The 26,572-nt window shown below is 37.4% G+C and overlaps 2 protein-coding genes across 15 annotated transcripts in view; one reads left to right on the top strand and one right to left on the bottom strand.

Annotated features, from left to right (window-relative positions):
- Positions 1-10,117, bottom strand: part of LOC121380620 (ubiquitin carboxyl-terminal hydrolase 40-like) — a 65,500-nt gene extending 55,383 nt beyond the window's left edge. For all 14 annotated transcript variants that reach the window (XR_005958976.1, XR_005958971.1, XR_005958974.1 and 11 more), the window contains exons 1-3: positions 9,803-10,117; positions 6,684-6,751; positions 6,089-6,202 (exon numbers count right to left, since the gene is read on the bottom strand). Coding sequence is in view for 1 of the 14 variants with exons in the window: in XM_041509522.1 (XP_041365456.1) it covers positions 6,089-6,202; positions 6,684-6,751; positions 9,803-10,004 (384 nt within the window). In the remaining 13 variants the exon portion in view is untranslated. The remainder of the gene's footprint in view (positions 1-6,088; positions 6,203-6,683; positions 6,752-9,802) is intronic.
- A 979-nt stretch (positions 10,118-11,096) lies between these two features.
- On the top strand, positions 11,097-21,721 carry LOC121380707. The gene is made up of 6 exons (XM_041509658.1): positions 11,097-11,119; positions 12,525-12,591; positions 14,568-14,624; positions 14,893-14,961; positions 16,348-16,522; positions 20,731-21,721. Exons 1-6 carry the CDS (start codon positions 11,097-11,099, stop codon positions 21,222-21,224), a joined length of 885 nt encoding a protein of 294 aa, XP_041365592.1. The 3' UTR covers positions 21,225-21,721.
- The last annotated feature ends 4,851 nt before the right edge of the window (positions 21,722-26,572 follow it).

Below are 26,572 nucleotides of genomic sequence, written 5' to 3'. Positions count from 1 at the left end.
AAGTTTGGTTTGTTTTCACTCAATATGTTCAGATATGTTTGTTATATTCCATTAGACACACGGTTAAAGTTTGGTTTGTTTTCACTCAATATGTTCAGATATGTTTGTTATATTCCATTAGACACACGGTTAAAGTTTGTTTTCACTCAATATGTTCAGATATGTTTGTTATATTCCATTAGACACACGGTTAAAGTTTGGTTTGTTTTCACTCAATATGTTCAGATATGTTTGTTATATTCCATTAGACACACGGTTAAAGTTTGTTTTCACTCAATATGTTCAGATATGTTTGTTATATTCCATTAGACACACGGTTAAAGTTTGGTTTGTTTTCACTCAATATGTTCAGATATGTTTGTTATATTCCATTAGACACACGGTTAAAGTTTGTTTTCACTCAATATGTTCAGATATGTTTGTTATATTCCATTAGACACACGGTTAAAGTTTGGTTTGTTTTCACTCAATATGTTCAGATATGTTTGTTATATTCCATTAGACACACGGTTAAAGTTTGTTTTCACTCAATATGTTCAGATATGTTTGTTATATTCCATTAGACACACGGTTAAAGTTTGGTTTGTTTTCACTCAATATGTTCAGATATGTTTGTTATATTCCATTAGACACACGGTTAAAGTTTGTTTTCACTCAATATGTTCAGATATGTTTGTTATATTCCATTAGACACACGGTTAAAGTTTGGTTTGTTTTCACTCAATATGTTCAGATATGTTTGTTATATTCCATTAGACACACGGTTAAAGTTTGGTTTGTTTTCACTCAATATGTTCAGATATGTTTGTTACATTCCATTAGACACACGGTTAAAGTTTGGTTTGTTTTCACTCAATATGTTCAGATATGTTTGTTATATTCCATTAGACACACGGTTAAAGTTTGGTTTGTTTTCACTCAATATGTTCAGATATGTTTGTTATATTCCATTAGAGACACGGTTAAAGTTTGGTTTGTTTTCACTCAATATGTTCAGATATGTTTGTTATATTCCATTAGACACACGGTTAAAGTTTGGTTTGTTTTCACTCAATATGTTCAGATATGTTTGTTATATTCCATTAGACACACGGTTAAAGTTTGTTTTCACTCAATATGTTCAGATATGTTTGTTATATTCCATTAGACACACGGTTAAAGTTTGGTTTGTTTTCACTCAATATGTTCAGATATGTTTGTTACATTCCATTAGACACACGGTTAAAGTTTGGTTTGTTTTCACTCAATATGTTCAGATATGTTTGTTACATTCCATTAGACACACGGTTAAAGTTTGGTTTGTTTTCACTCAATATGTTCAGATATGTTTGTTATATTCCATTAGAGACACGGTTAAAGTTTGGTTTGTTTTCACTCAATATGTTCAGATATGTTTGTTATATTCCATTAGAGACACGGTTAAAGTTTGGTTTGTTTTCACTCAATATGTTCAGATATGTTTGTTATATTCCATTAGAGACACGGTTAAAGTTTGGTTTGTTTTCACTCAATATGTTCAGATATGTTTGTTATATTCCATTAGAGACACGGTTAAAGTTTGGTTTGTTTTCACTCAATATGTTCAGATATGTTTGTTATATTCCATGAGACACACGGTTAAAGTTTGTTTTGTTTTCACTCAATATGTTCAGATATGTTTGTTATATTCCATTAGACACACGGTTAAAGTTTGTTTTCACTCAATATGTTCAGATATGTTTGTTATATTCCATTAGACACACGGTTAAAGTTTGGTTTGTTTTCACTCAATATGTTCAGATATGTTTGTTATATTCCATGAGACACACGGTTAAAGTTTGTTTTGTTTTCACTCAATATGTTCAGATATGTTTGTTATATTCCATTAGACACACGGTTAAAGTTTGTTTTCACTCAATATGTTCAGATATGTTTGTTATATTCCATTAGACACACGGTTAAAGTTTGGTTTGTTTTCACTCAATATGTTCAGATATGTTTGTTATATTCCATGAGACACACGGTTAAAGTTTGGTTTGTTTTCACTCAATATGTTCAGATATGTTTGTTATATTCCATTAGACACACGGTTAAAGTTTGGTTTGTTTTCACTCAATATGTTCAGATATGTTTGTTATATTCCATTAGACACACGGTTAAAGTTTGGTTTGTTTTCACTCAATATGTTCAGATATGTTTGTTATATTCCATTAGACACACGGTTAAAGTTTGGTTTGTTTTCACTCAATATGTTCAGATATGTTTGTTATATTCCATTAGACACACGGTTAAAGTTTGGTTTGTTTTCACTCAATATGTTCAGATATGTTTGTTATATTCCATTAGACACACGGTTAAAGTTTGGTTTGTTTTCACTCAATATGTTCAGATATGTTTGTTATATTCCATTAGACACACGGTTAAAGTTTGGTTTGTTTTCACTCAATATGTTCAGATATGTTTGTTATATTCCATTAGACACACGGTTAAAGTTTGGTTTGTTTTCACTCAATATGTTCAGATATGTTTGTTATATTCCATTAGACACACGGTTAAAGTTTGGTTTGTTTTCACTCAATATGTTCAGATATGTTTGTTATATTCCATTAGACACACGGTTAAAGTTTGGTTTGTTTTCACTCAATATGTTCAGATATGTTTGTTATATTCCATTAGACACACGGTTAAAGTTTGGTTTGTTTTCACTCAATATGTTCAGATATGTTTGTTATATTCCATTAGACACACGGTTAAAGTTTGGTTTGTTTTCACTCAATATGTTCAGATATGTTTGTTATATTCCATTAGACACACGGTTAAAGTTTGGTTTGTTTTCACTCAATATGTTCAGATATGTTTGTTATATTCCATTAGACACACGGTTAAAGTTTGGTTTGTTTTCACTCAATATGTTCAGATATGTTTGTTATATTCCATTAGACACACGGTTAAAGTTTGGTATGTTTTCACTCAATATGTTCAGATATGTTTGTTATATTCCATTAGACACACGGTTAAAGTTTGGTTTGTTTTCACTCAATATGTTCAGATATGTTTGTTATATTCCATTAGACACACGGTTAAAGTTTGTTTTCACTCAATATGTTCAGATATGTTTGTTATATTCCATTAGACACACGGTTAAAGTTTGGTTTGTTTTCACTCAATATGTTCAGATATGTTTGTTATATTCCATTAGACACACGGTTAAAGTTTGGTTTGTTTTCACTCAATATGTTCAGATATGTTTGTTATATTCCATTAGACACACGGTTAAAGTTTGGTTTGTTTTCACTCAATATGTTCAGATATGTTTGTTATATTCCATTAGACACACGGTTAAAGTTTGGTTTGTTTTCACTCAATATGTTCAGATATGTTTGTTATATTCCATCAGACACACGGTTAAAGTTTGGTTTGTTTTCACTCAATATGTTCAGATATGTTTGTTATATTCCATTAGAGACACGGTTAAAGTTTGGTTTGTTTTCACTCAATATGTTCAGATATGTTTGTTATATTCCATTAGACACACGGTTAAAGTTTGGTTTGTTTTCACTCAATATGTTCAGATATGTTTGTTATATTCCATTAGACACACGGTTAAAGTTTGGTTTGTTTTCACTCAATATGTTCAGATATGTTTGTTATATTCCATTAGACACACGGTTAAAGTTTGGTTTGTTTTCACTCAATATGTTCAGATATGTTTGTTACATTCCATTAGACACACGGTTAAAGTTTGTTTTGTTTTCACTCAATATGTTCAGATATGTTTGTTATATTCCATTAGACACACGGTTAAAGTTTGTTTTCACTCAATATGTTCAGATATGTTTGTTATATTCCATTAGACACACGGTTAAAGTTTGTTTTCACTCAATATGTTCAGATATGTTTGTTATATTCCATGAGACACACGGTTAAAGTTTGTTTTGTTTTCACTCAATATGTTCAGATATGTTTGTTATATTCCATTAGACACACGGTTAAAGTTTGGTTTGTTTTCACTCAATATGTTCAGATATGTTTGTTATATTCCATGAGACACATGGTTAAAGTTTGGTTTGTTTTCACTCAATATGTTCAGATATGTTTGTTATATTCCATTAGACACACGGTTAAAGTTTGGTTTGTTTTCACTCAATATGTTCAGATATGTTTGTTATATTCCATTAGACACACGGTTAAAGTTTGGTTTGTTTTCACTCAATATGTTCAGATATGTTTGTTATATTCCATTAGACACACGGTTAAAGTTTGTTTTGTTTTCACTCAATATGTTCAGATATGTTTGTTATATTCCATGAGACACACGGTTAAAGTTTGGTTTGTTTTCACTCAATATGTTCAGATATGTTTGTTATATTCCATTAGACACACGGTTAAAGTTTGGTATGTTTTCACTCAATATGTTCAGATATGTTTGTTATATTCCATTAGACACACGGTTAAAGTTTGGTTTGTTTTCACTCAATATGTTCAGATATGTTTGTTATATTCCATTAGACACACGGTTAAAGTTTGTTTTGTTTTCACTCAATATGTTCAGATATGTTTGTTATATTCCATGAGACACACGGTTAAAGTTTGGTTTGGTTTGTTTTCACTCAATATGTTCAGATATGTTTGTTATATTCCATTAGACACACGGTTAAAGTTTGGTATGTTTTCACTCAATATGTTCAGATATGTTTGTTATATTCCATTAGACACACGGTTAAAGTTTGGTTTGTTTTCACTCAATATGTTCAGATATGTTTGTTATATTCCATTAGACACACGGTTAAAGTTTGGTTTGTTTTCACTCAATATGTTCAGATATGTTTGTTATATTCCATTAGACACACGGTTAAAGTTTGGTTTGTTTAAAAACATCACTAGAGAACATTGATTTATTAATAATCGGCTATTGGATGTCAAATATTTGGTAATTCTGACATGTTGTCAAAAGAAAAAACCCACTCCTTTTTTCCTAATATAGCAAGAGATCTTTTATATACACTTTCTCATAGACAGGAAAGCACATACCAAGGCTTTTGACCAGTTGTGGTATACTGGTTGGAATGAGAAAATGGATCCACCGAGATGGTTCGATCCTGTGATGCAAGCACCTCAAGCGAGCACTCAACTGACTGAGCTAAATCACGCTCTCTCTCTCCCCCCCCCCCCCCCCAACATACGGTTAAAAGGACATTCCTGAGTTTGCTGCAATTTTTAAGATGTTATCAACTAACAGACTTTTTAACGATTGTAATTACATATCAAATATATTTTTCTGCATAAAATATTAGTGGCTGTATATTAAACGTGTTTCTTGTCGTTCTAATATTTGTACCAGGTTAAATGTCATTTTATTTCCTAAAATATGTTTTTTCGTATGTACAAAAATATGTGAAGACAAAATCCATTTTGAGTATCTTACAAATATTAAGACGACCAGAAACACATTGAATATACAGACACTGATATTCTAAACAAGAAAATATATTTTATATGTAAGTTTAATCAGAAACATCTTACAATGCAGCAAATTCAGGAATGTTCCTTTAAGAACCATACATATAATGCAGACGAAAATCACTGCCACAACTCCGTTAATTGTATTGCCTACCACAGGTACCGGTATATGTAACTTAACAACTAAAACCATGAGCTGTGTTTCTGTTACACGCCTGGTGGGTAATCCTCTTTACTCCGTACCAGCGACAACGGTTTGATGTCGAGTAACAGGAAACACCGATATTCTGGACACTATAAATTTATAACAACCACACCAACAGTGAGGTGTGTTTTTCCATACCGATACAGGCAATATTGGCCTTCTTTTTTTTTTTTACAGATGCCAACGGTCATTCGCTAAGGTGTGCATTCACACACACAAAAAAAGTTGCAATATTAATCCGGTTTGGAGTAGTGAAACATATTTTCAGATATTTTACTGAATGTTAGATATGTATATATTTTTTTCATAGATATTTTACTGATCAGAAAAAAGTCAAAAGGATTGCACAACAGGCAGAGCCTAATAAGTGCTCTCCTAACTGAATGTTATATAATTAAAATATAAATAAACATGAACAGCATTTGCCAAACCAATGTGACCAACCTCACTATTAGTCCAGCCAAAACTCTCTGTTAATTCCACTGTGGAAATACTCTGTCGATTGCTGAGAAGAAGCCTCAAAAATAACCTTTTCAGCTGAAGGGGAATAACTCTGACCTACATTAAAGAAAAAGAGGTATGGAAATGTAACACATTTAATAAAGCACAACCATAAATATGGACAAACAATGATTAAAATGAGTAGTGTACAGTAATCTACATTTATATAATAATAATTATACATGTAAAGCAACAATGTAGATAAAACATTACAAAATATCTGCTAAGAAAGTTACTGATGCTCAGGTTTTTATGACATTAGTGGTGTTAAGCATAATGACTCGTGCTAAAACAAATAACATTAAAAATGTATATTTAATAATTCCAAATCGGTAGAAGACAGAACTTCAAATTTCCAAATCAGCTGTCAGTTGAAATGAACTGTATGATCTGACACCTGGACAAGCCACGGAAGAATGGCCCTACCTGTACATCTATAGAGAATTGATACATTTACAATCTTTGTTACATTACTACTAAAAAATAACCTGAAATAAAATGTATACGATCATGATGCACTAAGAGCTTTGTTAATTACCTTTAATCTAGGATTATCTTTGTCTTCTAATCTTCCTAGTTCACGTTCTGATAAACCAAACAATGCTCCTGAAAAATACATAAAATGGCACCAACTTGAAAAAGTCCATTTTACTTTTCAAATTAATTGAAACATAAAATAACAAAATCTTAACAAAGAAACAATTATAAAGGAGATAACACAAAACATTAAAAATATATATGGCCCAAAAATATAACTAAGTATGTATTGGAACATAGCTAGTTCTGGTTTGTGAGTTAAGGGGCGTTCTCAATACGCGATTAGTAATACCGACAAAAAACTATCACGGCTTTATGTCTTCGCTAGCTTTGCTTTAAAAAATAACGCTTTTTCGGGAGTCATGCGAAATCATGAAAAGAACCATATACTACACTAAGCATGGCTTCTAGATTATGGTAGCCCCATTCCCACGGCTAGTGATATTCAATGTTGGGCTAGTAAATAACTACTATTGCCATGCCAGACGGCTAGTGTAATTTATTTTGCCAAATGTTGCAGTTAAGTCTATTTTGTAAATATGAATATCCTGCTCCCACCCCAACCCCTAATGTTAGTGTTTTTAAGCTCTATCTCCCTCTTTAGGTGACATATTTAATTATTACTATTATTTAGTAAAATTGTATTAACTTAAAGTAAAGTAGGGCTAGTGAATTTTTAATCATGGCAAGTAAATGTTTTAAATCATCAATCCTATGGCTAGTGGATTTTATAAAAATTCTAGAAGCCCTGACTAAGTACTACAAAACAAGGAACAATAATATACAATAATATACAATAATATACAATGATATACAATAATATACAATAATATAACCGTCTGACTCAGTATCAAGTAATTGAAATGTCAACACTTTCTATATGGGCACAGTTGTCTGCAATTACTGCATCATTTACAGTCCACAGGAATCCTCTGATTCTAAACATTTTCAGAGAACTTTATCAATAGTGTTAGTATATATAATTCTGTCATATGCTATTAACTGTATATGGATTAGTGTATATAAAACAACCCTTACTATTTACTGGAAAGAATAACCAGTTTGTCAGTAACAGTGTATCCAAGTTTAAAGCAAAAAAAAATCCTCAAACAAACAAACCATTTTTTTTTTTTTGTAACAGTTTTTTTAGTTGTTGATTCCACTTTTCTTTACAGTCAGTGTTTTTCAGGTGTCTTACCAGCCCCAAGTTCAGCCTGCAAATGTTTGGCTAACATTCGCGAACTAATTGATTGGATCCCAATGTGGACATTTGGTTGACTGTGAACTGCATAAATGATCAGTCTAGCGGACGTTTTTCTGCATGGTCTCGCTGAACACAGCCCAGGTTACTTTTCAAAGATTGCTTATTTGTAAACATCGCATGAGATATTTTTGCCGATGTATTTTGTGCATTGGTTCAATGTATGTATGGATATTACTGAAGTACATTTCCACTACCGACAAAAAGATTTATTGATTAAAAAGAACAGGCAATTCAAGGTCAGTAACATAATATCAGCGAACGAAGATAGAAATGTTTGATGTATTACTAAATTTGGCACACTAAATTACGGTCTATTGTTATTATGTAAGAACTCAACAAACATGTTTCTTTCGGTTCTCTTCGTTGGCAATTTGGTTCATAGAAATGGACCAACCACCGCTTGGCTCCAAGCCAGACTATTCTCGATAAACCTCTACATTTCAAACATGCACGGATTCGAATGTATGCTACGCTTTTGAAGCTAGTTTAACCCTCTGACTACTGACTATATCACGTCAGTCGATATACTGTACACTGTATACAGTGCATTCCCCAATTCATATTTCCCGCACACGACACTCACCGGAAACGGAAATATAATTAAAGAAAAAATATTTTTTTTCAAAATGGTGGTTTTTGTTTTGATTTTTTTAATTGAAAATACCTTGAAATTTTGAGTTCAAAAAGTGGTTTTCGGCAAGTATTTTCGCTTGACAACAATGGCGGCACGTCGCGGTAATTTTCAGGGATCGATAGCTGATTGTAACAGCTAATTTGATAATAAATTTGATCGTTTTACCAACAACGAAAATTACCAAATATTGCAATATGAATCGTAGTTCGGGTTTTAAAAAAAATTCTGGTCAGAAAACCAGTTATCGGGAATAATGGACATAAATACTGGACAGCTGGCCACAAATGCCCGTAAGTAAACGCAACTTTTTCGATTTTTTGCCTAATTTTAATCACCATTAGCCGATCTAAAATAATAAAAATTACAAAAAAAGATACAAGTTTTGAATACCAAATACATTACAGGTATTTAAGGAGATTCGGACATAGAAAGAATCACACTTACTAGTAGTAGTACTACAGCCTTTCTAGCCCGAGTACTCTGACTGTAAGAGAGCTAGACGGACATTTGGACATAAATACGCTCTCATTACAGTCAGAGACCAAGCTATGTATTTTTGGGGCAATTCCCGACAACCAAAAAGTTGGCAAAGATTTCCGCCCTAATATCACAACAAAAAAAATCCACATATTAATCACTAATACACACACTACAGAAAGAAACCCGACAGCACCCACATTCAGCTATGCTTCGGCAAACTCCGGACAGCAGAATTTTAAGTTCGCCGACCTATATCGTGACGTTGTGTCACATGATCGCCCACTCAGCCATTCCGTCTACTAGGCGGAAACGCCCAGTGGGCGATCACGTGATCTATGTCACGAAATAGGTTACCGAGCTTTGTAATTTTTGCGACAGTGTCACGAAGCGTTGCTGAATGTGGGTGATGTCGGATTTCTTTCCGTACTATGTGTATTAGTGATTAATATGTGGATTTTTTTAATCAGTTAACTCAAAAATGATCGATGTAAAGGTATTTGACGTCAAACATCGGATTGTTTTGGTATTAGAGCGGAAATCTTTGCCAACTTTTTGGTTGTTGGGAATTGCCAAAAAAATACATAGCTTGGTCTCCGACTGTAATGAGAGCGTATTTATGTCCAAATGTCCGTCTAGCTCTCTTACAGTCAGAGTACTCTGGCTACAGCCTTTCGTACCATAATAAAACAACTTCTTTTAAACATTTTTTTTACAAACATTTGCTTGAACCTGGAATCAATACCTCTAAACTCCGGAGTAAAGAATAGTGTTTGTAGAAGAGAGTTTAGATAGCAAGTTGCTCCCTGGTTGTTAATGCCAGCCAACTGGCACTGGGCACGCGGGCTATCTGGTGCATTGCCATTGGTGCTAATCTGTAAACGTCTGCTTTCTTCAATTGCTTCACTCAAAGCAACGTCGTCTTCGTTAAATATGTTACCAAACATCTGTATCAGTTGGAAATAAGAGTTTAACGGTGTTTACTTTACTCCGTGTCGGTTGACAGGACCTAGCAATAGAAAAATGTCTTTAAAAATTAAATTAAAATAAAGTTTGTGGATTTTCATACTTCCCGGAAGTTGAAAATCTGTTACTTCCGTTTGTTGTTGTTCTTGATAGTAGCCGGGCACGTTAAATATGCAAGCACCAATGGAGCAGAATCTCTATTCTATACCCTCCAGTTCCGTAATTGGCAACTGGCGAAGTCAGAGGTTAAGTCTGGGTTGGGCGTGCCTGAACCTTCATTGGATATGGGCACGTAAAAAGAGTTCCCATCCCATCTAGTCTATATACAACAGGCGCGGATGCAGGATTTCTGAAAGGTGTGTATGTGGGGGGGGGGGGTCCAAATGTGATGACTGATATATCATTTTACACAGAACAGTTAATATAATCACGTTTCCCCTTAAAGGTTATGGTCAGTTTTCAAGAGGCGGGAGGGGGGGGGGGAGAGTCTGGACCCCTGGACCCCCTCCAGGATCCGCTACTGTACAACCCGTCGTGAACTAGTCACGTGATGATATACCGTACAATTAGTGGCCGTTCAATTGTTACATAGGAGCTTGGCTCATTGTTTTCGACAAACTCAAACTCGTTTTAGAATTTTAAGTTCAAGCGAAGAAGACAAATTAAAATCTTTGTTGAAAACACAATTTATACCGAATGACCCCATACACATACTTAGCCAAAAAAGTTTAGCAAAAGAAAACTCGTGACTAAAAAAGTAAAATCAGACACTGGATTTAATTGAGACATCATTTGTAAGTGTAAGTAACAGGAGATTTTCAATACAAAATTAAATGTGTGACTGTCACGTCGTTAAATGGTGCTTGGGTGTCCGAATATTGTCAGTAGGCCTAAAGTCTCTGATAAACTAGATACGCTATTATATAATATATAATAGCGTATCTTTTGTGATAAAAGTATGTGATATTTTTCTTGTCACATACTTTCATCATTTGATAACTTTAAAAATTAGATGTAAATTAATCGATGTCCAGCACTTCGTTTATTTTGACATAAACACACGTAGGCCTACCATGGTGACGTACTACGATGACACGTAAGCATTAATAGACTCCAAACAAAAACATGTTAGGCCTAATAGCAACTTTACATTGAAAGTTGTCCAGCGTTCTGACCCCCCCCCCCCCTACACACACACACATCAAAACATATACTAGTTTGGTTTCACTTAAGGATATTCAAAACGTCACAGCGTTACATCTTCATGTCATTTGAATGCTGATTAATTTGTCGACAGGAATTATATAGTTACGTTCCCCCCCCCCCCCCCAACAACACGAGATGAGCTCGAGATTATATGATATTACGATTAAAAATTAATATATATACTGTGCTCGCCAGAGGCTCGCATACTACACTGTTTATTCATAATATATATGTGTGTGTAATGGCATGAGATGAAGAAAACTAATTCCAAATCGGTAAATAGTAAATATATATATATGTATATATAGATAGATAGATAGATAGATAGATAGATAGATAGATACATACATACATACATACATACATACATACATACATACATACATAGATATTAACGCACTGGCGCAGGGGATAATTAAATCCTTTCTGGCCTCACAAATTGTTCCATGCCGTTGCTGGGACTCGAACCTATGGCACCGATTCGCCCGCAAATTGCAAGACTAACCACGATACGCTCTGAGCTATCGAAGCTCCATAAAAAGGAAGCTCTTTTAACTCAACCATATGCATGGGGCCTACAATCTACGCGGTCGATCCTACTTACGTGCATGAAACAGTGGGCAAACCTGGCACTGGCTAGTATGTATTGATGTATGAATATCTATATATTGTATGTATGTCGAGGTTGACTATTGCATACATAGACATTAACGCACTGGCGCAGGGGATAATTAAATCCTTTCTGGCCTCACAAATTGTCCCATCGAAACACACTCTGGTAAAAACAAAAACAACCAAATACGTGTCTATATTTCATTTAGCATTCATGCATGGTTAATACTTGTATGTAAGTTTCTAAAAAAATTAGAATACATAAATAAGTGAGAGAAATTATAAACTGCTTTGTCTGCATATTGTCTATAGGCATCATATTCTATTTCTTTTGGGGGCGAGACGTAGCCCAGTGGTAAAGCGTTCGCTCGATGCGCGATCGGTCTGGGATCGATCCACGTCGGTGGGCCCATTAGGCATTTCTCGTTCCAGCCAGTGCACTACGACTGGTACATCAAAGGCCGTGGTATGTACTATCCTGTCTATGGGATGCTGCTAATCGAAAAGATTAGCCCATGAAGTGGCGACAGCAGGTTTCCTCTCTCAATATCTGTGTGGTCCTTAACCATATGTCTGACGCCATATAACCGTAAATAAAATGTGCTGAGTGCATCGTTAAATAAAACATTTCCTTCCTTCCTATTTCTTTTTACTGCGTTTATTGTTGGTCTCCACAATTAAAGGAGGAAAGCACAGAAGGATTGGAAGAGCGTCGATACTTTCGGTTCCGAAACCGCGGGTGAAGCGATCGTGAGTTGAACACCTTTGGTGGTTTTTTATCACAGCTGATTACATCTGATGTATTAAACGATTACTGTACAATTGTTGGTATTCCTTAGACTTAATGTTGTTTTAACTAAACACTTTGACAGTTTCAAAATTCGACAGCGACTCGGACAGTATGTATGATAGGTTTTTGGTGAATTCGTACCATAACTATTCCGTACCATAGTATTCTCGTACCTAACTTGGTCCTGTCGTTCCAGTCATTTTGTATGATTCCAAAAAGTAATTGCGTACCATTGCAAAAAGTCATTTCGTACCATTGCAAAACGTCATTTCGTACCATTGCAAAATGTCATTTCGTACCATCACATGGAAATGAATGTCGGACAGGAGGCGGGGTGTAGCCCAGTGGTAAAGCGCTCGCTCGATGCGCGGTTGGTCTGGGATCGATCCCCATCGGTGAGCCCATTGGGCTATTTCTCGTTCCAGCCAGTGCACCATGACTGGTATATCAAAGGCCGTGGTGTGTACTACCCTGACTGTGGGATGGTGCATATAAAAGATATTTTGCTGCTAATCGGAAAGAGTAGCCCATGAAGTGGCGACAGCGGGTTTCCTCTCTCAAGATCTGTGTGGTCCTTAACCATATGTCTGACACCATATAACCGTAAATAAAAATGTGTTGAGTGCGTCGTTAAATAAAGCATGTCTTTGTTGAATGTCAGACATGGTATCACAACGGTAGTGACATTTAAAAAATAATATTACATTACAAAAATCCACACGATGCAAAGAACACCACCTACTTTATTAACTATTTAATAAATGCATTGAAGTCCCCGAGGTATGACATGAGTTTTAATATACAATTGTCTTGGTACGTAATAGGTCTAACTGTAATATCAAGTCAGTTCGTACCACCAAGTCAGTAAGCTACGAATAACAATACGAAATGACATGGGTAGGAAATGACTACATGTATGGTACGAAATTACTTTTCTCAATAGTACGAACTTACTTTTCACACTGGTACAAAATGACTTTATTATGAAATGACTGTGGTACAACATGATCAGGCAATACGGTACAACATGGATGGTACGAAATGTTATTAGTAGCGCCAACTTATTTTCAATGATCTTGTTGACATGTAGAGTGAAAAAATACCCACATTGACATTATTAATCAAACATGGATTAATTTAGTATGTGACAATGACATACAAGTACAGATAATTAAAAGTATCTAAATAGATAATGTAATCAGCTGTGTAACGGTTGTAGACAACAAGTTTTCATTGCACTTAAAGTTCCCTATATAATGTAACCGGATGTTTTAAATTGCATATCACATACACTACAATTTTAAAACAGTTTACATATATTTTATTCTTTCTAACTCTAATAGTGCAAAGCTGTTTCTTATTTTGTTTCTATTGTTTTCCTGTGTCTTTGGTATTGTCAGCTTGGGTTGTGTTCACCCTCAACTCAGTGTTCAGGCCAGGTAATCGTTCAGTAGTAAGCCCATCTATTGTTTCTTTTCTTACCTGGTGTTCTCTGGAGTCAGAGACTTTTAAACATTCAAGCAAGACAGGTGGTTTTCAGCATTGCGAGTTTTATAGTTGATCAAGTTCTGCACGGCACAGTTATTAACAGCACAGGTAAATACAAACATATATTTTAAGATATAACCATGTGTTTTAAGTAGTAAACTAGATTAGTGTATGCATATTTTATGATAAGCCTTAAATTAGAACTTAGCATGTGTAAGCAGTTGATAAAACTTATTCTATAGCGAACGAGTTAAAGTAGTGTTTAATAATGTTTATAATTATATAGGGATATTTGTCTTCTAAGACGAATATTTGATTAGGTTTGATAATACAAATAAGTAAATAACTAAATTAGTTATTAAACTACTTTATTATTAAGTGTATATATGAATATATTCTATGTGTATATTTTATGTGCTCCTATTTATAAGTGGTATTTTGTTGACAGGTTATCAATGATGTAGCACAACCAGCATCATTATTCAAACGACCTGACCCACAGTCGGTAGGTTAAATATTTACTTATATGTGATGTCGTAATTCTGTGTGTTATAGAATATACACACAAGTATTTATATAGTTTTATGACGTGCTTAGCACATGCTTATAGCAATGATATGATAATTAACTTAACCTTTGAATTATAATTATATTTGATTTGAGTCTGAATTGAAATGTATGTGTGTTAAATGTACATTAGTAATATAATATTGAAGTAAATTGTTACTTAACCTGGAAAATGTAACTGATTTTATGTTCTTTTGTTATTCCAGGGTCGTTATAGAGATATATATTTGGGTGCGAATGTTTTTATAAACATCGGGATCTTCACAACCCTCCAGGTGATCCCTGAATAAAGACCTTAAACCCCAGCTGAAGTCTTCTTTGCTATATATAGAACCTTCGGTAACATAATATCCCCTGTAATGGTGATGCAATACTTGATACAAAGTCAGACATTTATATTACAATCAAACGATAAATTTGAACTGGCCCGACTCCTAAATTTTACGACAGTTATAATTTTATTATACATGTATATTAATTTTCATCCCCCCAAACCTCCCCCAAAGTTCCCTTGGCATTCTGCCTCATGTCAGCCCCCCCCCCCCCCCAAATGGATTTTCTGGATCCGCCACTGAAAATACTGTATATATTTAGTGTTATTAAAGGGTGTATACTACCAAATCAAATCCCATAGACGACAATAGTAACATATGTGGCTAAAACTCCTACCTGCAACGTATCAACCGACATAAACGCCACGAATATAAATACTACCACCCCTTACACTTAAAGTGAATCAGAAAAAAATGGGGGTCAAGCTGCTCGTTTCTGAGATAACGGGTAGCGTCTATGACTACCCTAGTTTCGCAAAAAATTCGAGTACTGTTTTTTACAGGTACCCCATACATGTTTCAAGCACAAGGCTACTATATGAAATAAAATTGCACATTTTTTTTACCCAGATGAAATTATTATTTTTTACAACCAACACACTCACATTTATAACCAATCGCAGGATTTGTGGTGTTCACGTCTCTATCAAAAGTTGGGTGCACCTCGAACTTTGACCCAGCCGGAAGTTATTTGGTTTAGTACTACCTATAGGTGTTCGTTTAGGATCCTGAACCAGGGTTTCCTGAATATCACTGTAGAGGAAAACATAATTTTACAAATATATCTTATCTCGTGTTAAAACTCCCACTCTGATGTCTTTCTTCTAGTGTTAATTAAAAGGACCGCAGTTACATATTATTGTAGAGAACGAGTGACAAATCGCAGAAATTCTATAGCTGATCTTTATAATTTATTTATTCTTTTATGCCTGTTGTGCAAACATCAAGAAATATAGCTTCAAAGTTGTCCGACTCACGATTGTGTCCGACTCACGATGAGTACCCTACTTGTCAATTTGAATATTAGCTGTTTCTTGCATATCCTCTATTTATAAATGCCAATATGAATAATTCCTAATTTTGCCGAGGAAGTGGTGAAACTCATTCTGTTAACCCGCCTCCACACACACACGCACGCACGCACGCACGCACACAATGTATACATATTTTCACCAGCCAAAATGGAAGCACACCTGTGGGTCAGAACGTGATGGGTTTCTTCTTTGGTTATATAGAACAGAAATTTCAAATACATACACAATATGTTAAGTATCTAATTATAATAATTGCTCACGTGGGTATCATGTAAAAACATTTCTTTCATTTCAGAAAAAAACGGCTTCGTGGAATAATTGCCATGAACGGCTGTCAGAAATGTCTGACCTTGAAAGCGATGCGGTACCAGACTCTTTCTGTGGAACTGAAGACAGTGGATATGAACCTATGGTAGCTAACAGCTCAACAGTTTGCCAAGATACAGAAAAATGTGATCTGACCGACTCCAGTACGTTTTGAAATAATGCCATTTTTATATGGGTTAACTGAACAATATTCAGCCAGCCGGTTTTCTCTAAACAAACTATTTTCATAATGATATGGGTTAACTGAATTACATTCAGCCAGCCGGTTTTCTCTAAACAAACTATTTTCATAATGATATGGGTTAACTGAATTACATTCAGCCAGCCGCTTGTCTCTAAACACTTGCAAGCTATTTTCATAATGATATGGGTTAACTGAATTACATTCAGCCAGCCGCTTGTCTCTAAACACTTGCAAGCTATTTTCATAATGATATGGGTTAACTGAATTACATTCAGCCAGCCGCTTGTCTCTAAACACTTGCAAGCTATTTTCTTAATGATATGGGTTAACTGAATTACATTCAGCAGCCGCTTGTCTCTAAACACTTGCAAGCTATTTTCATAATGATATGGGTTAACTGAATTACATTCAGTCAGCCGGTTTTCTCTAAACACTTGCAAACTATTTTGACTGGTTCTCGAGATTCAGGCCATATACCTCCAGAATTTTTTTTTTTTATTTGCTTTAAGCAATGGGTGGGTGGGGTGGTGGTGGTGGGGGGGGGGGGGGGGGGGTGTGACCCATGAAACCCCTTTTGAAAGGTATACATGACGCTTCGGTTGATTACGGTATATTCTCTCAGGCCGAAACGCCATCGGAAATCCTCGTATGGCCAATGTGCGTCACAATCAATGGGGTTTCCGTAAGCAGCACATGGATTACGTTACTAACACTGGAGCCGTTGTAACAATCGACGTGTACCTTACTATAGTGGAAAGATGAAATGTGACAATAACTTAATAATTGCAGCCACTATATAAGCAAACTACATCAATATATCACTATGCGTCTGAACATTGGTATAGTTTAGGTATTGTGTGGATTTGTTTAATTATTTATTTAAACCATTAACACGACTATCGAAATTAAAGTCTACAAAATGACGTCATTATGACGTAGATTGGCCACACTGATATTGGGCAATCGGAAATCCTCGTAACTTCTGTCGAAACAGAACTGAGTGTAGCTATACACATACAGTTCACTGGCGTAGGAAGCGGGGGGGGGGGGGGGGGGGCATGTGCCCCCCCACTGTCAAAAGCTAGCGGCAGTGAGCCATTTACACTGGCATATGGCACCCACGTGTTTGGAGTGTTCGTAAGTCCTTAGCCCGAGTACTCTGCCTGTAAGAGAGCTAGACGGACATTTGGACATAAATACGCTCACATTACAGTCAGAGACCAAGCTATGTATTTTTTTGGCAATTCCCGACAACCAAAAAGTTGGCAAAGATTTCCGCTCTAATACCACAACAATCCTATGTTTGATGTCAAATACCTTTTACATCGATCATTTTCGAGTTAACTGATTAAAAAAAATCCACATATTAATCACTAATTTAGAAAATTTATATGAAATGTATTTCAGGCGGCCACATTCCCAGTCTGGAGCTCCACGCGGTAAGACGTGTTTGTTTCGCGTGTGCTCGACTTGGGGGTCCTTCTTTTCGTTGTTTTTGTCAGCGAAATGAAGTTTTCTACTGGGATGTATGCGGCCATTGGAACTGATTGAACGCTGGAACGCTTCTCGTTTCGACAGCCTGCACCACCAGGTTGGATTCTTTTTTAGCGAGATCCCTTGCCTCCACGTCATTTCTCCGTCTGACTGTCGACTTGTTTTTTTCGTGACTCGTATGACGGCCATTCTGCAGAACGCCACGGTTGTTCGCGTTTAGTCTCTACATGTCCGAGCCTGTCCTAGCAGCACTGGAAGATTGACCGCCCCACTCTAAGAAGAAATAGGAAGCGGGGTCGGCCCCTACTACTCTTTTTCTAGACTTTACCTTGCTTTATAGTGATACCATCTCGTATCCTCCGGAGTCGGGCCCGTCCGCACCACTATACCAACCCATGAAGACTGGACTATACCCTAGTCTGATACTCTCTTTCGTTCAGACGGATCCGGCTTCTCAAGATCTGTATTTCAGCACAGCACTACACCTTCAACGTCTATCGACTGTCAATCTAGGGGTTTTCTTGACGGGATGCAACCCATCTCGTCCCTTTGAGCTGTGCACCCAAACGGCCTTAACGAGGCCACTCGCGTGGACATATCGATCGGACTTTAAACTTTTAGATCTGCGTTCAAAATTTTATGTCGAAATTACTTCTTTTTTAAAATATTATTAAATAGTCCGATCCTCTCTTCTTTCTCTTATTTAATTTTGGACTGTCCTTCTAAAATGCTCCAAATTATATAAATATTTTCAAAAATCTGCCCATTTTCACCCCCCCCCCCCCTCCCCATCCCGAGTCAGGCCACCGATCTTATCGGAGGTCGAACTCGAGATGGGCGTGTTCGAAACCCTAGTGGTATATGGGCACGTTAAACTAGTTATCATCATCATCAGGCGGCCACTGTTTCAAACATGACTTCTGACGATAGTTTAAGGTATGTAGAGGCGTTTTAAGGTGCAAAACAATCGGGGGGGGGGGGGGGGATGGGGGTTGGAAAGCAAATTAATGTTTTTTCTTTACGTCCCATTTTTTTCTGCAATGCTGACAGAGGTTACCCCGGAGTTAGTGGTGTGGGTGTGTGTGTGTGTCAAATCAATGTTTTATCGAGTTTAGTGTCAAAATAAAGGGCATTTAACACTGAATACCTTTACATCAATCATTTTCGAGTTAAGTGATACAAAAAAAATCCACATATTAATCACTAATACACTTACTACAGAAAGAAACCCGACAGCACCCACATTCAGCTACGCTTCGTGACACTCCGTCGCAACAATTGCAAAGCTCGGCGATCTATTTCGAGACGTAGACCACGTGATCGCGCACTGGGCGATTCCGCCTTGTGCAGCAGTTACAGGGGCCGTCTCATATCAAGCGAAGTTACAACATGGAAGAGTTGGCTAATGCCGTTTTGGATGAATTTGGATTTCATTACGTCATTGAACCAAAACAATTACACATTATTGATTCCATTTTGAATTTGAAGGATACATTTGGGGTGTTATCGACAGGATACGGCAAAAGTATGTGCTACGTACTGCCTCCTCTTATGAGACGACCCCTGTAACTGCTGCACAAGGCGGAATCGCCCAGTCTCGAAATAGATCGCCGAGCTTTGTAATTGTTGCGACGGAGTGTCACGAAGCGTAGCTGAATGTGGGTGCTGTCGGGTTTCTTTCTGTAGTATGTGTATTAGTGATTAATATGTGGATTTTTTTTGTATCACTTAACTCGAAAATGATTGATGTAAAGGTATTTGACGTCAAACATAGGATTGTTGTGGTATTAGAGCGGGACTCGTTGCCTACCGTTTGGTAGTCAGGAATTGCCAAAAAAAGACATAGGTTGGTCTCTGACTGTAACGAGAGCGTGTTTATGTCCAAATGTCCGTCTAGCTCTCTTACAGTCAGAGTACTCGGGCTAACCTGCGAATAGTTTGTATACAATTATACACAATTATATACTCAAAATTATTTACAACTGTTATGAATGGATTATCAATACTATTCACTACAATAGAGGCACACAAATGTAGCATACCTTTTGCAGATGGAATATAATAATTGAAAACAAATTCTAACAGGGGTCTTAAAAATCGTAAAAATTAAATTCTCTGGCCTTGGTAATCTGGCACATGTGAGGTCATGTGACACGCACCGAATGTTAATTCATCTTTCTCCATTTTAAGTCAATTTCTACGAGTCATGTGGACCCGATATCGGTAATTTTAAGGAATAAACAAAAACAACTTAGTAAAATTAATGGTTTTAGGGCTTTGTAAAGTTTTGTATTTAGATACTCACTTTTCTCAACTTTATTGTTTATAAAAATGTTCCTGAACTGTGAAGAAAAACCTCATAAATGAACGACATGCCGATGACAACAAATCGGATGTTGATTGCGCGAACCGTGCACGAGAAAACAAATTTGAAGCATAACGCAGTTAGGGACGTTGACGATATATATATATGTTAAATAGTAAAGAAATACACATCTGTGATGAAACAATTAAAGTAAATTTAGTGATGAATACGATATGCAAGTATAACATTTTATATACTTACCTTTTCTGACACCCAATAGCCGATGTGTATTTGTTTTGCTGGAGTGTCGTTAAACATTCATATGGAAGTATAGCATTTTAATGTTTTTTATATTTTACTTTTTTTAGATGATGTTGTGATTTTATATCATAAGAGTTGTCGAGATAAGGCAATCACTCTTCAAACCAGATTGGAGGCAATCCGTCAGTTTACAGTCACGCTTGGGGAAGAATATGGAAGAGGTGGCCAAAATGAAGTTGAAATTCTTGATGATTTGGTTGACCATATTGGCTGCATATTGTTGCTCTTGGAAGAAAATTATGTCGTAGACCCGGTGTGTTATTTTGCTGCTGAAGTATCTCTTTACTGTTCAATTACAAGTTTTACAAAGAACAAGTTTGTTATACCCGTGTTCTTGGAAGATAAATACAAAATACGTGGTTTAAAACCTACAATGAGAGCCATGAGGGGAATCGATTATCACGATGAACAATGGGATTCCACAACTGAATCAAACTTTACAAGACAGATACGCATGTGCTTACAAAATCCAAGGCATTTGGAAGAGAAATTCCAGGGAATGCAGCTTACCGAGACTCCGAGAGTTCAAGAAAGAATTTAAGTGTATATTCCCAGCACATTTATAAAACAGTTTTTAGGTTCCTAAGGCCAAAAACATACTGGAACTGGTTCTGGGCTGAGCACTGGCCCAAAATGTCCTTGGGACATCTTCTTGGGCCAAGAGACGCCATATGCTTTGTTACATTTGCTTAAAGCGTTCAAATTTGTTTTTGTTTAACGACACCTCTAGACCACATTAATTAATTAATCATCGGCTATTGGATGTCAAACAATTGGTAATTCTGATATGAAGTCCTGAGAGGAAACCTGTCACAAATTTCTGTTAGCAGCTGCACCATGGATGGATGGGTGGATGGATAGATGGATGGATGCATGTTTGTGTTTGTTCATGGGTGCCTCTATGTGTATCTAGTTATGTAAATATGTTTTCTGATGATAACTAGTTTAACGTGCCCATATACCACTAGGGTTTCGAACACGCCAATCCCGAGTCCGACCTCCTATAAGATCGGTGGCCTGACTCGGGATGGAGGGGGGTAGGGCAGAATTTTGAAAATAGCAATTAGTAAAGAAGTTAATAGATACAAAAATAAAAAGGTTACAAGCCAAAAAAAATTAAAAAATTCACTGCTCGGTCGAATATTTATATAATTTGGAGCATTTTAGAAGGACAGTCCAAAATTAAATAAGAGAAAGAATAGAGGATCGGACTATTTAATAATATTTAAAAAAAAGAAGTAATTTCGACAAAATTTTGAACGCAGATCTAAAAGTTTAAAGTCCGATCGATATGTCCACGCGAGTGGCCTCGTTAAGGCCGTTTGGGTGCACAGCATCTACGGGGAGGTGATGATGTTCCTCTCCTCAAAGTGAGGCACCAGTCTCCTGTAGCTGTGGGTGCTAAGGTAGTGGACCATCTGTGGGTACTGGGCGCCGGTGACGATCTTCATGATTCTGTGGATGGTGTTGTTATCCATGTCATGGCTGAGGAATCCCTGCCGGTAAAGATCATCCCGGCGCGACGTCACTACTATAGCTTCCACTCCCCGTAGTTTGACCGTGTGGATGGCGACCTGGTGGCCATCGGGAAACGTCTTGAAGTTTTCTTCGTAGACCCCGCCTGGCAGTCTGTCGGGGTCCGTGACGTCTCCAACCAAGTACTTAGAGTACTGGCCTTTGATTTTCCGCGCTGCCACTCTCCAGTCACCCGAAGAGGAAGTAGAAGGCCGCGTCTTGGCTGGTTGGTCCTCCGGGGAGGGGGGGGGGGGGGGGGGGGGGTCACGGCCTTCCTCTTGACAGCCCCAACATCCAGAGTCGCCGTCGCGGAGTCCCCCGTGGGTGGGGGTCTCGATGCAGACGAACGACGAGCGGGAACAGGTGACGCTGGTCGCGGTGCACTGGTTGGCTCCACTTCCCGCATCTGAACAGTCGGTCCGGCTGGTTGGCGAGTCGCCTCCCGTCGATCCGTCCGATTTGGTCGTGGTGGGGGCGGCGACGCAGACGGGACCGCCACTGGCGGTTGAGCCGCCAGCTTTGTCCCCGCCTGAGCCTCCCCTGGCGCACGTTTCCTCTTCCTAGTTCCCTTCCTCTTGGCTGTAGCCGCGTCGCCATACACCAAGGTCACGGTTGCCCGTGACCCGGTGTACGCGACGCGGTACTCCAACAGCAATCCATAACTAGCGATCAGTCCCCCCCCCCCCGGGGGGGGGGGGGGGTAATTTGAGAGCGCATAAAACCACGTCTAACTTCATCGCTGGCCAAACTGAGAGTCCAAATATGTTTGCGTGTGCATATTTGGACATATCTCAGTTTTAGTACGACATACGACTACTTCATCCTTTCTGCACCGCTTAATACTTCATCATTCCTATACTTCATCACTCCTGCACCGCGTGTAGCACGACACAATACTACTTCATCATTCCTGCACGTGGGGGTGGGGGTGGGGGGTGTAGCTCAGTGGTACAACGTTCGCACGAAGCACGATCGATCTAGGATAGATTCCCATCGGTGGGCCCATTGGGCTATTTCTGGTTCCAGCCAGTGCCCCATAATTGGTGTAACAAAGGCCGTGGTATGTACTATCCTGTCTGTGGGATGGTGCATGTAGAAGATCCATTGCTGGTAATCGAAAGGAGTAGCACACGAAGTGGCGACAGCGGGTTTTCGCTCTCAATATCTGTGTGGTTCTTAACCACATGTCTAACGCCATATAACCGTAAATAAAATGTGATGAGTGCGTCATTAAATAAAACATTCCTTTCCTTCCTTCCTTCCTGCACCGCTTGTAGAACGACACATCATTCCTGTACCGCCTAGGATCGGCTCCCGTCGGTGGGCCCATTGGGCTATTTCTCTTTCCAGCCAGTGCTCCGCAACTGGTGTAACAAAGGCCGTGGTATGTACGTTTTTAAACGAAATTCGACCATTCAAAAGTTGGGTCATTCAAAAGTTGTACGGGGGCGAGTGTTGCTGTGAGTGGCCCGATTGACCAGTCAAAAAAAATCCCAAGTGCATACCCTGCATGTTGATTTAAAGTTGTAGTATGTACTATCCTGTCTGTGGGATGATGCATCTAAAAGATGCCTTGCTGACAATCGGTAGGCCTGTAGTCAGCATGTTTAGCGAATCGAAATTTCATATAGACTGAATTCATCAAATGCTAGCGCGGAGCCGTAGACGGAGAAGGGAGGGGGGTTCCATATATATATATATATATATATATATATATATATATATATATATATATACATATATACATACACACATATATATACATATATACATATATATATATATATATATATATATATATATATATATACAACCCCGTGCCAAACAATGTGATGAAGCCGGTTACATTCGAGAATAATACACTAACGTTTGTTGCGAAATATACATTAATATGTTGCATTAAGTTGTGGTATGCATGTAAATTGGCCTGGTCACAGACACGACCGTTTGTTTTTAGTCGTACAATGTATTTATAATAAATGATACATGGCAAAAAGTGAGACAAATGTAAGCCTACTGGAACACATTAACTGCTAATCAGCAGTATTTGGATGGCAAACGCACAGTTATATCGAAACTTAGTCACAGATGAAATCCGCTGTCGCCACATGGTTACTCTTTCCAAATAACAGCAAGTGATCTTTATGTGTACTTCCCACATCCCACAAACAGGATAGCACACACGACGTCCTTTGATGGACCAGTTATGGATAACTGGTTGTGACGGGAAATAATCAAACGGCCCCACTGAGGAGGATCGAACCTTCAGCAAATGGAACCTCAGACAGACGTTCTTGCTACGTCCCGCTCCCTAATTTGCATAAGATCATATCATTTCATTGTATAAATATAGAGTCAAGTTGCATTTTCCTCGGGTGCTGTTGGGCGAATAATGTTGCAACCTCGTTCACATCTATATCTTGGTCATAATGAATCGTTAGGAGCGCCAAATTAGAAAGGCGCTCCTGTCCCATAGAAGCACGCATGTATATTTACATACATTTGTGTCCGACCAAAACAGAATCCGTGCTTCCACTCTAATCTGTAAACTCACTAATATTGATATGTTGTCAGTTTAGAATGTGTTGAATTTGTTATATATTATCTATCTATTATTTTGTAATAAAATGCACTTTTAATCTAACTATGCGTTTCTTTGGTTAACCGTATGCTATTATTTAACCATACCGCTATAACTGATTTGGTGATTGAGGAGTCCGACGGGTAGAAAACCCGGCTACCTTATCCCGGTCATTTGGACAGGAACTTTTATATGTAAAACAGATTTGTTTTTCATTTGAGCGAACTCTCAATCCTGCAAGGGGGTGGGGTCGTCCGATCCTCCCCGATCCCCCCTGGCTACGGGCCTGAATCGAAAAATATAGCCTATTGCGTGGCGGCAGCGGGTGTCCTCTCTCATAATGTGTGGTCTTTTACCATATGGCCGACGCCATATAACCATTATCAAAATGTGTTGAGTGAGTCGTTAAATAAAACATTTCCTTCTTTCTTTCTTTCATAATACTTAAACTGAACACGAACATGTGTATTTGGTTGTTAATTTGAAAGTTTTAGGACGATCTGGAGTGCTGAACGAATTAATAGGTGATTTTGCACTCAAAAATACATTTCTCATGACTAGATGTGACAAACAAGAAACTAAGTTTTACACATGTATACCTCAGTGTTGTAAGAGGTGCAAGTACCTTAATCTCCCAACCATACTAACTCTATGGTTTTGGCCTGCTTTGATATAGTTACAGTCATTGATAATATTAATCCTGAAGTACAATCGACAGTTCTAGATAATTCTGAAGAGTTAATAGATGCTGAACTCCAGAAAGATGACTAGCTATACACTGTCACATCAGCAAACCAATCACCACAGAAACAGTAGAATCGTTGCTCATCTCCACCTGATCATAGTGCCTTTGCATAACAATTGATCTTCATCTGTATTATAGAGTAGCAAAGCTGCAGTCTTTAACACAAAATACTAACTAATGTTTGAAAGTTGGTTGGATGGTGCTTGATTTGCTTCTCTGTGATAGGGCAGAGGGTTTTCATTTCATCAAACTTCAGCATTGGAGGTGGTCTCTATTCATTACCAATATATCATATGTTTATTGGCAAGTATTCCAACTTGACAACACATCCTTGTGTTCAGTAGCAGATCACAGCACCGGCTTTATAATCACTAATGAATAATAATTAACCTAATTAGCCCAGCTAGCTGAGCAAAGAGGGAGAGTTGGATCTTGTCCTTGAAGCTCTTGCTCATGATGTCATCAAGTTTATCTTGCTCAAATTCTGGTGCTCAAGAGCACTCACCAAAAAAACGTGGAAATATCGGACATATAGTAACATTGCATTCACAATTATATCCAAGGATGAAACACTGGACCAAGCTGTCAAAGAACTCAAGATTGTAGGAGAAATTACTGCAATTATACAGAATGCAGATGCGCCGAATATACCCACCAGTCACCCTTCTTCTTAGATGGCCTTGTCGTCGAGAGTACATTTGTTAATACTGCTGAAGATAAAGTTGGCCACTCTGCTTTTACTGGTGCTGAATAGTGCGCAAAATGTGCCAGTATTTTCAAGGTGGAGCCTTGAATTCAGTTGAGTAGTTAATTCTTACGGAAAATTTGGTGATGATGGTTTCAACAAAGGCAACATGTCAAATCTGCTTGATGACTTTGTTACCTGCAATGCGTCTGTATGCTGAGAACAGTAAATGAAGCATAATTCATAACACGAAATGGGAACTTTTCAATTAAAAAGCATTGGACTACCGAAGCCACACATCCTGAAAACCATTATCAGTGTATATACAAGCATGGCTGTAAAGCTAAAAAGGTTACACAATTG

Source organism: Gigantopelta aegis, chromosome 9 (genome assembly GCF_016097555.1).
Source record: "Gigantopelta aegis isolate Gae_Host chromosome 9, Gae_host_genome, whole genome shotgun sequence".
Taxonomy (NCBI): domain Eukaryota; kingdom Metazoa; phylum Mollusca; class Gastropoda; order Neomphalida; family Peltospiridae; genus Gigantopelta; species Gigantopelta aegis.
The sequence above is the reverse complement of the archived record's forward strand: the minus strand, read 5'-3'. Positions and strand labels throughout refer to the sequence as shown.

Bases quoted from the DNA above. Each gene is read 5' to 3' on its own strand.
- LOC121380707 (XM_041509658.1), top strand. From the start codon at position 11,097: ATGGTGACGTACTACGATGACAC. The intron at 14,962-16,347 runs GTGATCCCTGAA...CTTTCATTTCAG, and splicing joins GGATCTTCACAACCCTCCAG to AAAAAAACGGCTTCGTGGAA. The intron at 16,523-20,730 runs GTACGTTTTGAA...TACTTTTTTTAG, and splicing joins ATGTGATCTGACCGACTCCA to ATGATGTTGTGATTTTATAT.